The 12,195-nt window shown below is 47.1% G+C and overlaps 1 protein-coding gene across 1 annotated transcript in view; it reads left to right on the plus strand.

The window, feature by feature from the left end:
* LOC147724580 (fibrocystin-L-like) overlaps window positions 1–12,195 on the plus strand; it is a 1,106,658-nt gene that overhangs the window by 813,358 nt on the left and 281,105 nt on the right. Inside the window, exon 54 of the mRNA XM_086966124.1 lies at window positions 10,348–10,507. Coding sequence (XP_086822250.1) covers window positions 10,348–10,507 — 160 coding nt within the window. The remainder of the gene's footprint in view (window positions 1–10,347; window positions 10,508–12,195) is intronic.

The raw sequence follows: 12,195 nt of genomic DNA on the forward strand, positions 1-12,195 counted from the left end.
AAGAAAATACCAGCGTTATCAAAGTGGCATTTTCAGAATTGTGACCTAAAATCAACTTTACCATTAAAGAGGGTTTTAAATTACAGATATGGAGGCACCAAACTTGTCATTCATATTTTGCTCGAATTGAAAGTTATCATTAATTAAATGTAATACAGTAACCTCATGTAATCCTGTGTGGGTCATGTGGGAGATGTAGTGAGAAACGAGTTTAAGAGTTTTTCATGACTAGGACATGTATAAGTTAAAGGTACATGTCCTACTTTTAAAATACAATGCACGCTGCCCTATGGCTGTTTAAGGCCTACATTAAGAGTTGACTTATATGCATTAACAAATAAGATTTAAGCCTGGCAAAAGGTTTATTTCTCATGTGTAAATTGCAGTTAAAAACTACACACACAATCTGCAATGGCAGACCAGAGGTCTCTTTAGAGGGCTACATAAGTGGATGGCACAATCAGTGCTGCAGGCCTATTAGTACAATTTAATTTATGGGCGCCAGGTACCACTCTACTTGGGACTTATAAGTAAATTAAATGTGCCCATTGGTGTAAGCCACTGTTACCATGTTTTAGGGAGTGAGCACACGCACTTTAGCACTGCTTAGCCTAGGTAAAGTGGACAGATTCCTAAGGCCAGCAAAAACAAGATCAGCCAAAAAATGGCAAAAAAGTTTGGGTGAAGACCACCCTAAGGCTGACAGGTTTACTACCCTACTGACATGATCACGTTCCCTTGAAATTACAGCTTGAAAACTGTAGTATGCCAGAGCACAATCGTACTAATTGTACTCTTTTAATAAAAAGTGTATTGCATGCTGCACTTGAATCCATTATTTTGTACGGGAATTAATGTGTCTCACTAAAACTAGCTTTTCAAGCTCCTAAAAGAATCTTGTGTTGTTTACACGGTACCATCTGTGGCAATGAATACTAAAGCATGTTAGTAAGGAACAATCAGTAAAAGGTGATAATTTTCCTACTGATAGGATTTGGGTAATACTGCTGGCATTAGAATACTGCTCAGTCTAGAATGGGAAAACATTGTCTAACAGCAACAGCCTATTCACCGGTCTTTTTTAGGAATAACACCAAATTACAATTAATGGTCACATTACCACAGATTGTAAAGACTTATTAAAACCTTTCACATTTCACGAAAAAAATGCTGTGGCTTCATTTGCCAAAAAAAAGATCAGCTGAGGGCTAATCCTAAATATTGTGACATCTGTCAATCTGAAAACTAGGCTAGCTATAGTCACTAAAGTCTTGTGTAATGGCAGTGGAATGTGTTAATTTTTACCTCAAGCAGCCTGCCACTTCAGCTTCAACTTACACCATTTTTCCTACCTGTAGCGTTTTACTTTCTTCCGCTATCATAAAATAGTACCATCCATGGTCAGAAATACCACTGTTATTATAGCTAAAAATGAGAAAATTGTGCATAGTCAGTGTGTTGTTTACCCCTGTAGTAATCACTAAAATCAGGATTTACTCCTACTCCCAAAATACCTGTATTGCACAGACTCTGGAGCTCAGCATGCTTGAAGATCTTAATCTTCATACATGTGCCCTAGACCTTGTGGTCTTTATAGGCTCCCTGTTGAAGAGCTAGTCAGATATGGAGCTATTTCCGGGATCTTCAAAGTAGTTCATGATTGTAGTTTGACATCCGGGAATGCAAGGTTGAACGTATGTTTCAAACATGCAGGCTTTTAAGATCAATCAACAATAGTAGTTGTTAGACCTGACATCATTGGCTTGAGTCTCTCCTCCATTTTTCTGTTTGCCTCTACTGTGTTACGATGTTTTTGCTGGTATATGCTTTGGGCGCCGTGTCACTGCTGATCAGTGCCATAGCGCAAGTGCTCCCTATGTTAAATTGATGTATCTATTATATCCATGTTTGGCTTATTTGGTTTACTGTCAGTCCCTAGTCTAGTGCACCAGGAGTGCCGGGGCTTGTAAATACAAATACCGCTCGTGGGCTTGCAGCACGTGTTGTGCCACCCACAGGAGCGGCTTCGTAAAAGAATGTCTACGGGTCGGTCATTGCGAGACCCACGTGCAGTCTTGTACTGTCACGCCGGCTGCGCCAGTATACCTACTTGCCAGCCCCTCCAACCTTCCCTTAAGCTTCATGTTAGTCACCCCTATGGTAGGCCCGTGGGCAGGGTGCATTGTAAGTGTAAGGTAGGACACGCCTGACCAAGTTGGCATGTCCTGATAGTGAATTACCACCATCTTCGTGCTTCACTATTGCGAGGTAGCCTGCTCTCCATTACTTAGAATGGGCCGCCGGGATTATTAGTACTATGATCCTAGCTGGCTCGGGGAGCATGGTGCAATGTCGAGTTTGGTATCCCTGAACTCGGGGTTTAATTACGCATCCGTTGGTGTGGATGGTTTTTGGACTCTGGGTTTGAAAATAGCACTTTTAGGAAGTGTCTATTTTCTTGTCTAACCATATCTGGTCTCTGCTGGTCTTGCGTGTGTGTGACAGGAGCTGGGTGGCTCCAAGAGGTCTGGATGAGTCAGTGTGGGATGAGTGGGACATTTACGTTGAGAGTAGGGGGAGAGTAGTTGTTGATAGCCTGCCTTGCCTGATACAATGCTGGCTCCACCTCCTGCCAAGCGACTGATGGCTCTGTGCCTGCCATGGACGATCCTAGCCCCACCTCCTGCCAGGAGGGCGATAGCTCTGCTCCTGCCAGTGTCAATGCTGGCTCCACCTCCTGCTGGGCGTCTGAGGACCCAGCCCTGCTCAATGAATAGGCCAGGTGCTACTGCCTAGCTCCACCCACCACAGACCCAGGATGTTGGGAAATCCCCGGCATGGACAAAGGGATCAAAGACGAGAAGGGGTATAAGAGGAGGACCCCTGAACTAAGAAATCAGATCACTTCTGACAAGGAACCCTGTAACCAAGGACAAGAAGCCCGCTGATCTAAAGGACTGCCTACCCCTTCTGCCGGTGTGCTGTTGTTGGGGGAATCCTGCAGTGCTTCTTTATTTTTGCCAAGGAACCAGGAGAGAGGAACTGTGTGTGTACTCTCACGCTTGCTAAGAAAATCTCCAAGGACTGGAAGAGTGCCAGTCTCCTGCTGAAGTCACAGGGCTAAAGGACTTCACCTGCTGAGAGTGCTATCTGCTGGAAGTGTGAATCCAGCACCTCTGAAAGGAACAGCAATCACGACGACCGGACGCTGGGCCCAACCGACGCCAGCAGCAACGCCAGTGAGTAGGAGTACGGCTCTAACTCCAGAGGACCTCGTGTCTGCCCCGCTGCTGATCGCATCACCTGTGTGCCCTTCGACGCCGTGAGCGCTGCTCACTCTGTGCAACCACATCATCGACGACGCCTGCTGAGGCCTGATCGACACCGAAGGCGCGACACCGGATTGCTCGACGCCGCTGATCATTGTGTGCTTCATTTTCCTAAGGTACTGTGTTGTTGGGGGTCCGTGTGACTCCAGGCTTGACGCAGCGCTCCTCGCGGTCGACGCCGAACCTTTGGATTAACTTTGCCTTGACGTCGTGTAGCCCCCGTGTGGGTTATCCTGTTGCTAAGAACTGTATTACCAAGAAGAAGATTTGCTTGATACTAAAGACTTTTGTGCTAAAGAAGAAACTACCTTTGAACTATCCTTTTTCCTTCCCGAACGTATTTATTCCGATTGTGTACAGTTTTGTCGTTATTTGGTCTTGTGCTAAGCCTTATATAAAGATACTTATTTTTAGAATACTACTGTGTCGTGTCCATTTGTAGTGTATTCACCGTGTTACTGTATGTGGTCATAATTGCTTAACGCACAGCCTCTGAGATAAGCCTGTTCTGCTCTGCCAAGCTACCAAGGGGGTGAGCAGGGGTTATCGAAGGGTGTGATCCCCTTGCCCTGACTAGAAAAGGAGTGTCCCTATTTGTCAGAAGTGTATACCTCTGCCAACTAGAGACAGCCGGTTCTAACAGTAGTCTTAAAAAAAAATAATTGCAGGTAAAAGGGAAAACTGTTAAAATAATTAATCTGGACATCCACCCGAGATGGTGTTGAGATAGAAGCACCACCATGCGGCTCCATGCCTCACCTGCCAGCTGGTCAGTCAAAGGCAGTCCTGGGTGTACTGTGGATCGGACTCGGGCAGACTGCTAGGCCCCCCTTTCTCCACCCAGTGCACTGGTGACCTTTGAAAGGCCATAGCCATGAAACGTGGTGGAACTGATGAAACAAGTTAAAGGTACATGTGATGTGGCACCTAAAACCATCAGTGGTAATCACGGAGGCTGGGGGCTTTGTGACAGTCAGTGGCACTGCCTCCTTAGAGGACGGGGAAGGTATCCATGGGATGAGGCAGTATCCTGATGCCGCCCACTTTTGCATTGATTGTCCCCCAAAGTGTTAACAGGGGACATTTGAAGGTTTGCAGCAAGAAATGTAGAGGACAAGAAGAGATCAAATTGTGGTGTGAGTGGGCGCATTAGATAGCACAATAAACCAGCCATCCCTCTCCTATAGTCACTGTAGATTGGCCTGCTTCGGGATTTCTCGGGTTTCCCATGGCTTGCGAGTTTCTGACAGTCTAGCCTCTGCGATGTATTTGTAGGTAAACTACTAGGACTATTGAGAGCAAGGAGAGCCGGCCCACACATTTGCCATATCATATATCTCTTCTACCCCCTTTTCAGCTGTTGTGCAATTGCCAAAGCAGCTTTTCATCTGGCAACCAGTCTATTGCGGGAAGGATCTGGGGTCCCTAATCTCTGTAGTGAAACAAGGCAGTTCCCATCAACCCCAATTGTCTTCATTTAGATGGGTCATCTGAAAGCACTTTGGTCTGACATCCTACTGTCCAAGTAACATTTCACTTTCAGCTCATATACTTTAAAAAGCTTAATTTTCAGCCTCAGCATCTTGGAGAGTGCTGATTGAAATTGAAATTGAATAACATTTATATAGCGCATGGCGACCCGGAAGCATCCCAGCGCTTACAGTAGCTGCAGTGAGGTGTCAAGCCAGATTTAAGGAAACAGTAGTGTTTTTAGAGATCTGCGAAAGGAGAGATGATTAGGTTCTGCTAGCAGATGGTGGGGAAGGGAGTTCTAGAGTCTGGCGGCATTAAGCAAGAATTGTTAGCCTCCACTTCTTGCCTTCCTAATCCTAGAGATAGTGGCCAGGTTCAAGGTTTTGGATCGAAGACTGCTAATGGGCTCATAGGGATGGATAATATTGTAAAGAATGTGTGGACCTGTTTTGGATAAAGATTTATGGGTGATACTAGGGATTTGAACTTGACTCTCTCTTGGACAGGGCGCCAATGCAGAGATTTCTGAGAATATTTGGCTGACTGATGTTTGGGAGTGCCCAGGAAATTCTGGATAGTTTGTAATTTTATGAGGGTACCAGCAGGGGCCCCTAAATAGAGCATGTTTGCATAGTCCAGCCGGGCCAGGACGAGTGCTTGGACCATGATTTTCCTGGCCTGAAACGGCAGGAGGGGAAGGATTTTCCAAATCATTTGCAAGACACCATAGCACAAAGCGGCCGTCTTCCATGCCTGGGTTTTGAATGTGAGGTCTTGGTCGATCCAGACACCTAGACTCTTTAGCTGGGTCTTGGAAATAGGGGGTAAGCCTAAGGAGGCAGGCCATATTTCTTTCAGGTCAAGTGGGGAGCGATTACCCAGAATCATAATTTCACTCTTTTCCCCGTTTAGTTTCAGAAAGGAGTCACTCATCCAGGTCTCAATCTCTTCCAGGCAGGAGCGTAGACAGGGGGGGAGCTCTCCGCTCCATTGAGCCCAATCACCAGTTGCGCATCATCTGCGTAGGTGACTATATGTATTCCAAAGGGGAGAACTGCCTCTGTGAGGGTGCAGGTGTACACGTTAAATAAGGTGGGGCTCAGGCAGGATCCTGAGGCACTCTACAGCGAAGGGGTGTCCTTTTGGACCTCACTTCATTTCCAAAAATTTGGAAAGATCTATTATCTAGGAAAGAATGAGGCCAAGCCAGGGCAGTTCCAGCTATACCTAATTTGCTGAGCCTATGAATTATGATCCGGCGATTTACAGTACGCGATGAGGTCGAGAAGCAGGACCACCGTGCTGCCATCGGAATCTACTATTTTCCTTGATGCTTCCACTACTGAGAGCAAGGCTGTTTCTGTACCCTGTAGTGGACGGAAGCCTGTCTGAGTCTGATGGAGAAGATTATAGGTCTCTAAAAATAAGGACAGTATTGAGTTAAAGTATTTTTCAGTGATTTTGCTGATCCCTGGAAGCAGGGAGATGGGGCGGTAATTTCCTAGAGGGGCAGGATCAAGGAGGGTTTCTTCAATAGAGCCTTTACCATGGCTTCCTTCCACTCGGGGGGAACAACTCCTAAGGAAAGTGAGATGTTAATTAAAACTAGGATCACAGGGGAGACTTCGCCCGTCACCTGTCTCAATATCCAAAGCAGGGCAGGGTATTTGAGTGATCCACTTTTTACCTTGGAAAAGAGACTTTCTAATACTGGCATCTCCAATGCCAGGATTATATTCAGGATAGGTTGATTTTTCTCAGGTGGGGGAACTGGGGACTCATTTTTCATAGGGGGGAATGAGGAAAAAATGGTTTCAATCTTTGTGGAAAAAAATTGTCACATTGTGCTCCTGAGGTACCAAGGATGGCAGGTGAGGGTGGAACTTTTGAGAGGGTTTTAACAATACTAAAGATCTCACAAGAGGAATTAGGTGCGGCTAGGATTTTATTTTCGTAATAGACTGCCTCTGCTGCTCTGATTTTAACTTTATAGAGGTGGATGCTTTTTCTGTATTTTTTCTTTGTGTCAGAGGAAAAACTCTTCCTCCAGACTCTGTCCAGTTTTTTGCATTTCTGCTTTAGGCCCCATAGACCCAGTGAGTACCAAGGTTTTTCTATGTTTCCTGTTTTAATTTTCTTACTTTGTACGGGGACAAGAGCATCTAAAGATTTTTTAAGCCAATTGTATAAAATTGTCATTGGCTGTGATCACGTCTACGGAGGGGGCGGGTTTAGTTTCTTCCAGAACTGTGGTCCATTGTTCCGTTGAGAATTTGGACCAGGGGTGAATTTTAGAATAAAGGGGGTTTTAGGGGTTATTCTGTAAGGTGGTGACCACGTGAAAGGTATAAGAAAATGGTCTGACCACAGAACCGGTATGGGTTCCCCCCTAATAGGTCATCCAGATTTGAGATAATAGGGTCTAATAGATGCCCCTTTGTATGGGTGGGTTCACAAATTTTTTGTAGGAGTTGAAAGACAGCTAAGTCTTTAGTGAGTTCCATTGTCGATGTCTGTAGGGGATCATGGAAATGAAGGTTAACATCCCCCAATATGGAGAAGTTGGGTGCGGAGCTAGCTAAATTTGTGGCCAGGATTGGCAGTGATTTACAAAACTCCCCTGAGGGACCTGGGGTTCGGTATAATAAAATACCCGAGAAAGTTAGGGCTGGGGAAAATTCAATAGAGAAAGACGCGTTCTCACAGTCTGGGATGGGGCTACCTATCATACGGCAGGTTAGATCGTGTTTATAAATTATGGCTATCCCACCCCCCTTCCCTACGGGACGGTCCAGTCTCATGATGGGGTAGCCGCTGGGCAAGGCCTGTACGAGATCAGGGTCAGAACTAGGGGTAAGCCATGTATCTGTGAGGAACAGAACGTCAGGTGATTCTTCTTCAAGGAGGATTGAGATTTCGACTATGTGTCTAGGCAGTGATCTACAGTTTAGTAGAAACATTTTGTATCTCTGTGGGTTCTTTGGGGGGTTGATGGTCTGTAGTTAGGTGGAAACTACAGTGTGAACATTTAGGCGGGTCATAGGTAAGTGGGATGGAATGCATGCATATTTCCCTCATTGGACCTGCTAGACAGCGTAGTCCGTCCGAGCTGTACTGTATCCGCTGGCTGGAGCGTGGGGCAGGGTCTATGGCCCTCGGTCCCAGATGGGCGCAGACGGGGTTGCCTTTGACGCAACTTTGGCGTGCGAGCGGCACGCCCGCTGCACGCGTCTGCTGCGTGTCCAGGCCCACATTGCTTTTATGGTGTTTCCCTGAAGTGAAGCGAACTACTATACCGCTAACTCTTCACTCCCAAAAGGGCATCCACGCCGGTGTCAGAGTGATTTTTAGCCCAAGTCTCCCTCCACACAAACAGGATCATGCGCAGTGGACCAGGGAGTAGTGGGCGGGTAAGGCTTACAGCGGAATGCGAAAATAACAAAATAGATTTCTGGAGGCCGCACAGTTAAGTTGCGCTTTGTTTTTAAAAAATCACAGACAGTGGTGCAAGTGCATTAAAACTAAAAGGCAGTGGCAACTATGCAAGTTACAATTGGCAAAGTTCCCTCAGCGCGCACCTCAGTTACTAACTGCAGCGCGTCCGGTCCCACCTTGCTTTTAAGCTGTTTTCATGAAGTGGAGCGAGCGACTATACCGCTAACTCTTCACTTCCAAAATGACGTCCACGCCGGTGTCAAAGTGATTTTCAGCCCGAGTGTCCCTCCGCACAAACGGGATCACCTGCGGCGGACCAGGGAGTAGGGGGCAGGTAAGGCTTACGGCGGAATGCGGAAATAAAGAAATGGAATTCTGGAGGCCACACAGTTAAGTTGTGCTTTGTTTTTAAAAAATCACAGACAGTAGCGCAAGTGCATTTAAAACTAGAAAGCAGTGGCAACTATGCAAGATACAATTGGCAAGGTTCCCTCAGCGCGCACCTCAGTTACTAACTGCAGCGCGTCCGGGCTCATCTTGGTTTTAAACTGTTTTCCTGAAGTGGAGCAAGCGACTATACCGCTAACTCTTAACTCCCAAAATGGCGTCCACGCCGGTGTCAGAGTGATTTTTAGCCAGAGTCTCCTTCCGCACAAACGGGATCACCCGCAGGGAACCAGGGAGTAGGGGGCAGGTAAGGCTAACGGCGGAATGCGGAAATAACAAATTTCTGGCGGCCGCACAGTTAAGTTGCGCTTTGTTTTTTAAAAATCACAGACACAGATTTATTTATTTATTTATTTGCTTATATAGCACAGGACTCGACCCCCGAAGGGGTATCTCCACGCTTGTGCTACAGCTAAGGTGTCTAGCTAAGGTCCATAGGCTGTACTGTATTTTAAGATGCCGAGAACAGGTGTGTTTTAAGTGATTTCTTAAAGGTCTGAAAGTTGGTATTTTGTCTCAGAGCGAGAGGGAGCGAGTTCCAGAGTGTAGGGCCCTTATAGGATAGAGCTCGGCCTCCCTGTCTAACCTTCCTAATCTTGTGGACCTGAAGCAGCAGTTGGTTACTGGAGCGTAGAGAGCGTCCAGGACTGTAAAGGTTGAATTTTTCAGCTAAATATTTAGGGCCTGAGCCAAAGAGACACTTATTGGTGAGAGAAGCTCAGTATATAGTATAACCTCCCCAAATATGGGCAAAATAATATCGAACATTTGAAGAATTTTAGAGTCTGTTATTCTGGTTACAGTGTAGCAACTAATCAAGCAGACTCACATGTGAAGGAGGGTTTTAGAATGGTTTTGAGATATTTCTTACAGTCCATCACCCTTAGTGGCGAGCCTTGTAAAGACATTGCTGAGATTAAGTGTGACATGCAGTCCCTGAACCAATGGCTCGAATCTGTTGAGTACCAGTTGACTGCGAGTACTGTGGTGAATCCACCTACTTTAGTTTACTGTGGCCCAGTTGGAGTCTTGAGATACATTCCTTCTTGTCAAATATGAAGATCTGGAAAATAAGTCCTGATGGGATGGATGACATTTGCATTTGCACCCTAAAGGAGCACACTGAGGAAGAGGACAAAATGAAGGTGCCCCTTCACTTATAAAATGGCCAGCCCTATTGACTTTGACATTGCTTGTTTTTAATTACTCCCACAATTTGTCTGGATTTATGTAGTAAACTTGCACCACCACTAGATGGTGCACTATGCTCCTGAGCAGGCCTACAGGGGCAGTTATTTCAAACAAATGGAACATTCTGACTGGTTGTTCTCATCAGAACGTTCCAAATATTCTGCTGGTAATAGTTCAAATCATATTATTGTTGTCTTTTTAATGTGCTTTTGACATTTAGAAAAAACTATATTTGTAACCATGCCGTGTAATTGATCAGCCTATGCTAAAAGGTGTGCATCATGATATATTAGCTCATGTATTTCGACCCACATCTCCATTGGTCTCTGGTCTTTCTTCATATTTGTAATATTGTGCATTATCAAACAAATCCATATGCTAATAAATTCGAGAATCGCTAGTTGTATTACATTAAAATGTCACCAACAATCATTTGCTGTTCATAAAGTATTGCCTGGGTTGTGTCTTCCAGGCTGAGGACTACGTCATTATGACTCACAACTTCACCCAACGGCCAGACGGGTTTCACATCATTGACTGGAGGAGCAGATCCGAGCAGGAGCTCAGTTACAGCTCAAATATCAACGGAGACTGGAACTTTGACAATGACACAAAGACATTGGCTTATTTAGGTACCTTGAGCCAGTTTATTTGTGAGAAAATTCCTCTGACAAAAATCCCGCCTGCTATTGCAGCTCAAAACTATTTCTAATGCCTGTGACAACCTCTGTAAGTGATCAATATTATGTTGTATTCCAGAAGCTGTAATCTCTCTAGTTGACTATGAAGAGTACGTTAGATCATACATTTTAGTGTGGTGAGTTGGTGACATCTTTGTGGCACTGTGCTTTACGCCTTTTTAGGTTTTGCCTGGGGCCGGAGCTCCTAGCTCCGCCCAGGAGAAATCTTATGTCCCTACAGTGTGGGGCTTAGTCCCGCCTCTGCTTCCATTGGCTAGCTCCATAAATGGAGGCTAGCCATTGGAAGCCGGATCTGTCCGTCAAGGCCGGACCAGATTCGGGGGCGTTCCCGCGTTTTTTTCCCGGGGCATGGTTGTACTTGTGATTAGCATGGACACACTCGGGGGGGGGGGGAATGTGTAAGCACCCGAAGGGACGTCTTCCTTTAAACTGCTACACATTTGTGGCACCAAAACAGTGTGTTGACATCACCCCGCCTCCCGAGCCACAGCCGATGTAACACGGCCTCCGCTCTCCCCGCCTCCCTCTGCCCTCCCACAGCAGATCCCCGCCTGCCTCGTCTCCGGCCGGGCTCCCAGCATGGACACACTCGGGGGGAATGTGTAAGCACCCGAAGGGACGTCTTCCTTTAAACTGCTACACATTTGTGGCACCACAACAGTGTGTTGACATCACCCCGCCTCCCGAGCCGCAGCCGATGTAACACGGCCTCCGCTCTCCCCACCTCCCTCTCCCCTCCCACAGCAGATCCCCGCCTCCCTCGTCTCCGGCCGGGATCCTGGCTGCTGCTCTGGAGGCCTCCCTGGACATGGCAGCCCACATGGCTGCTCAGGAGGAGGCGATCCGCCTGCTGACCGGGGAGATCGGCCGCCTGACGCGGCAGGAAGACGCGGCCAGCAGCCCGGGACTGGAGCTGCTGCGGGCCGAGAATGAGAAGCTCCGCTACCGAATCCTGCATCTGCAACGTAGCCTGAAAGCCAAGCAGGAGGCGGGGCACGGCACACGGGCCTCACCGGCGGACGCTGCGGTGCTCCCGGCTGGCGAGAAGCAGGTAGGGTGAGAGGCGGAGCCCTGTCCGGGGAGTTCCCTGCACCGGCATATCACAGCCGGGGAGGCACGGAGCAGAGGCGGCAAGGAGACCGCAGGGTGTAGGGATGCTGAGAGTGTGCCAACTGAGTGTGGGGTTGACACAGTCATGTTGACGCGAGGTCATATACAGACAGCCCTACTTTCAAAAGTACCAGCAGATAGTGAAGACAGCGCTGCTGGTATCACGTCAATATGGCACTTTGCCGAGGACCCTACTGGTGGCAGAGAGTGGATGTAGCGCTTGGCGAGTCAGGGTGTAATGTATTTCCCTCGCAGTTGAGTAGTAATTGCATGTAAACTTGTGTATGGGTAGAGAGCTCCTTGCCCAAAAAAAACAAAAGGAAAGACTTTCCCTCCCTTTGCATCCCTCATGCAAACGACTTGGAATTCAGGAAGCACGCGAGCAGAACGAGCGGAGTTTCTTGGTTTAACTAAGGGCGTGCCTGGGTGTACACGTGACTATAGAAACAGACACAGGGGTATTTGGCGCAAGCTGAGGTTAGGAAAAGAGCTCCAGTCAAGGAGAGGCA

This window comes from Lissotriton vulgaris, chromosome 4_1 (genome assembly GCF_964263255.1).
Source record: "Lissotriton vulgaris chromosome 4_1, aLisVul1.2, whole genome shotgun sequence".
NCBI classification, from domain to species: Eukaryota; Metazoa; Chordata; class Amphibia; order Caudata; family Salamandridae; genus Lissotriton; species Lissotriton vulgaris.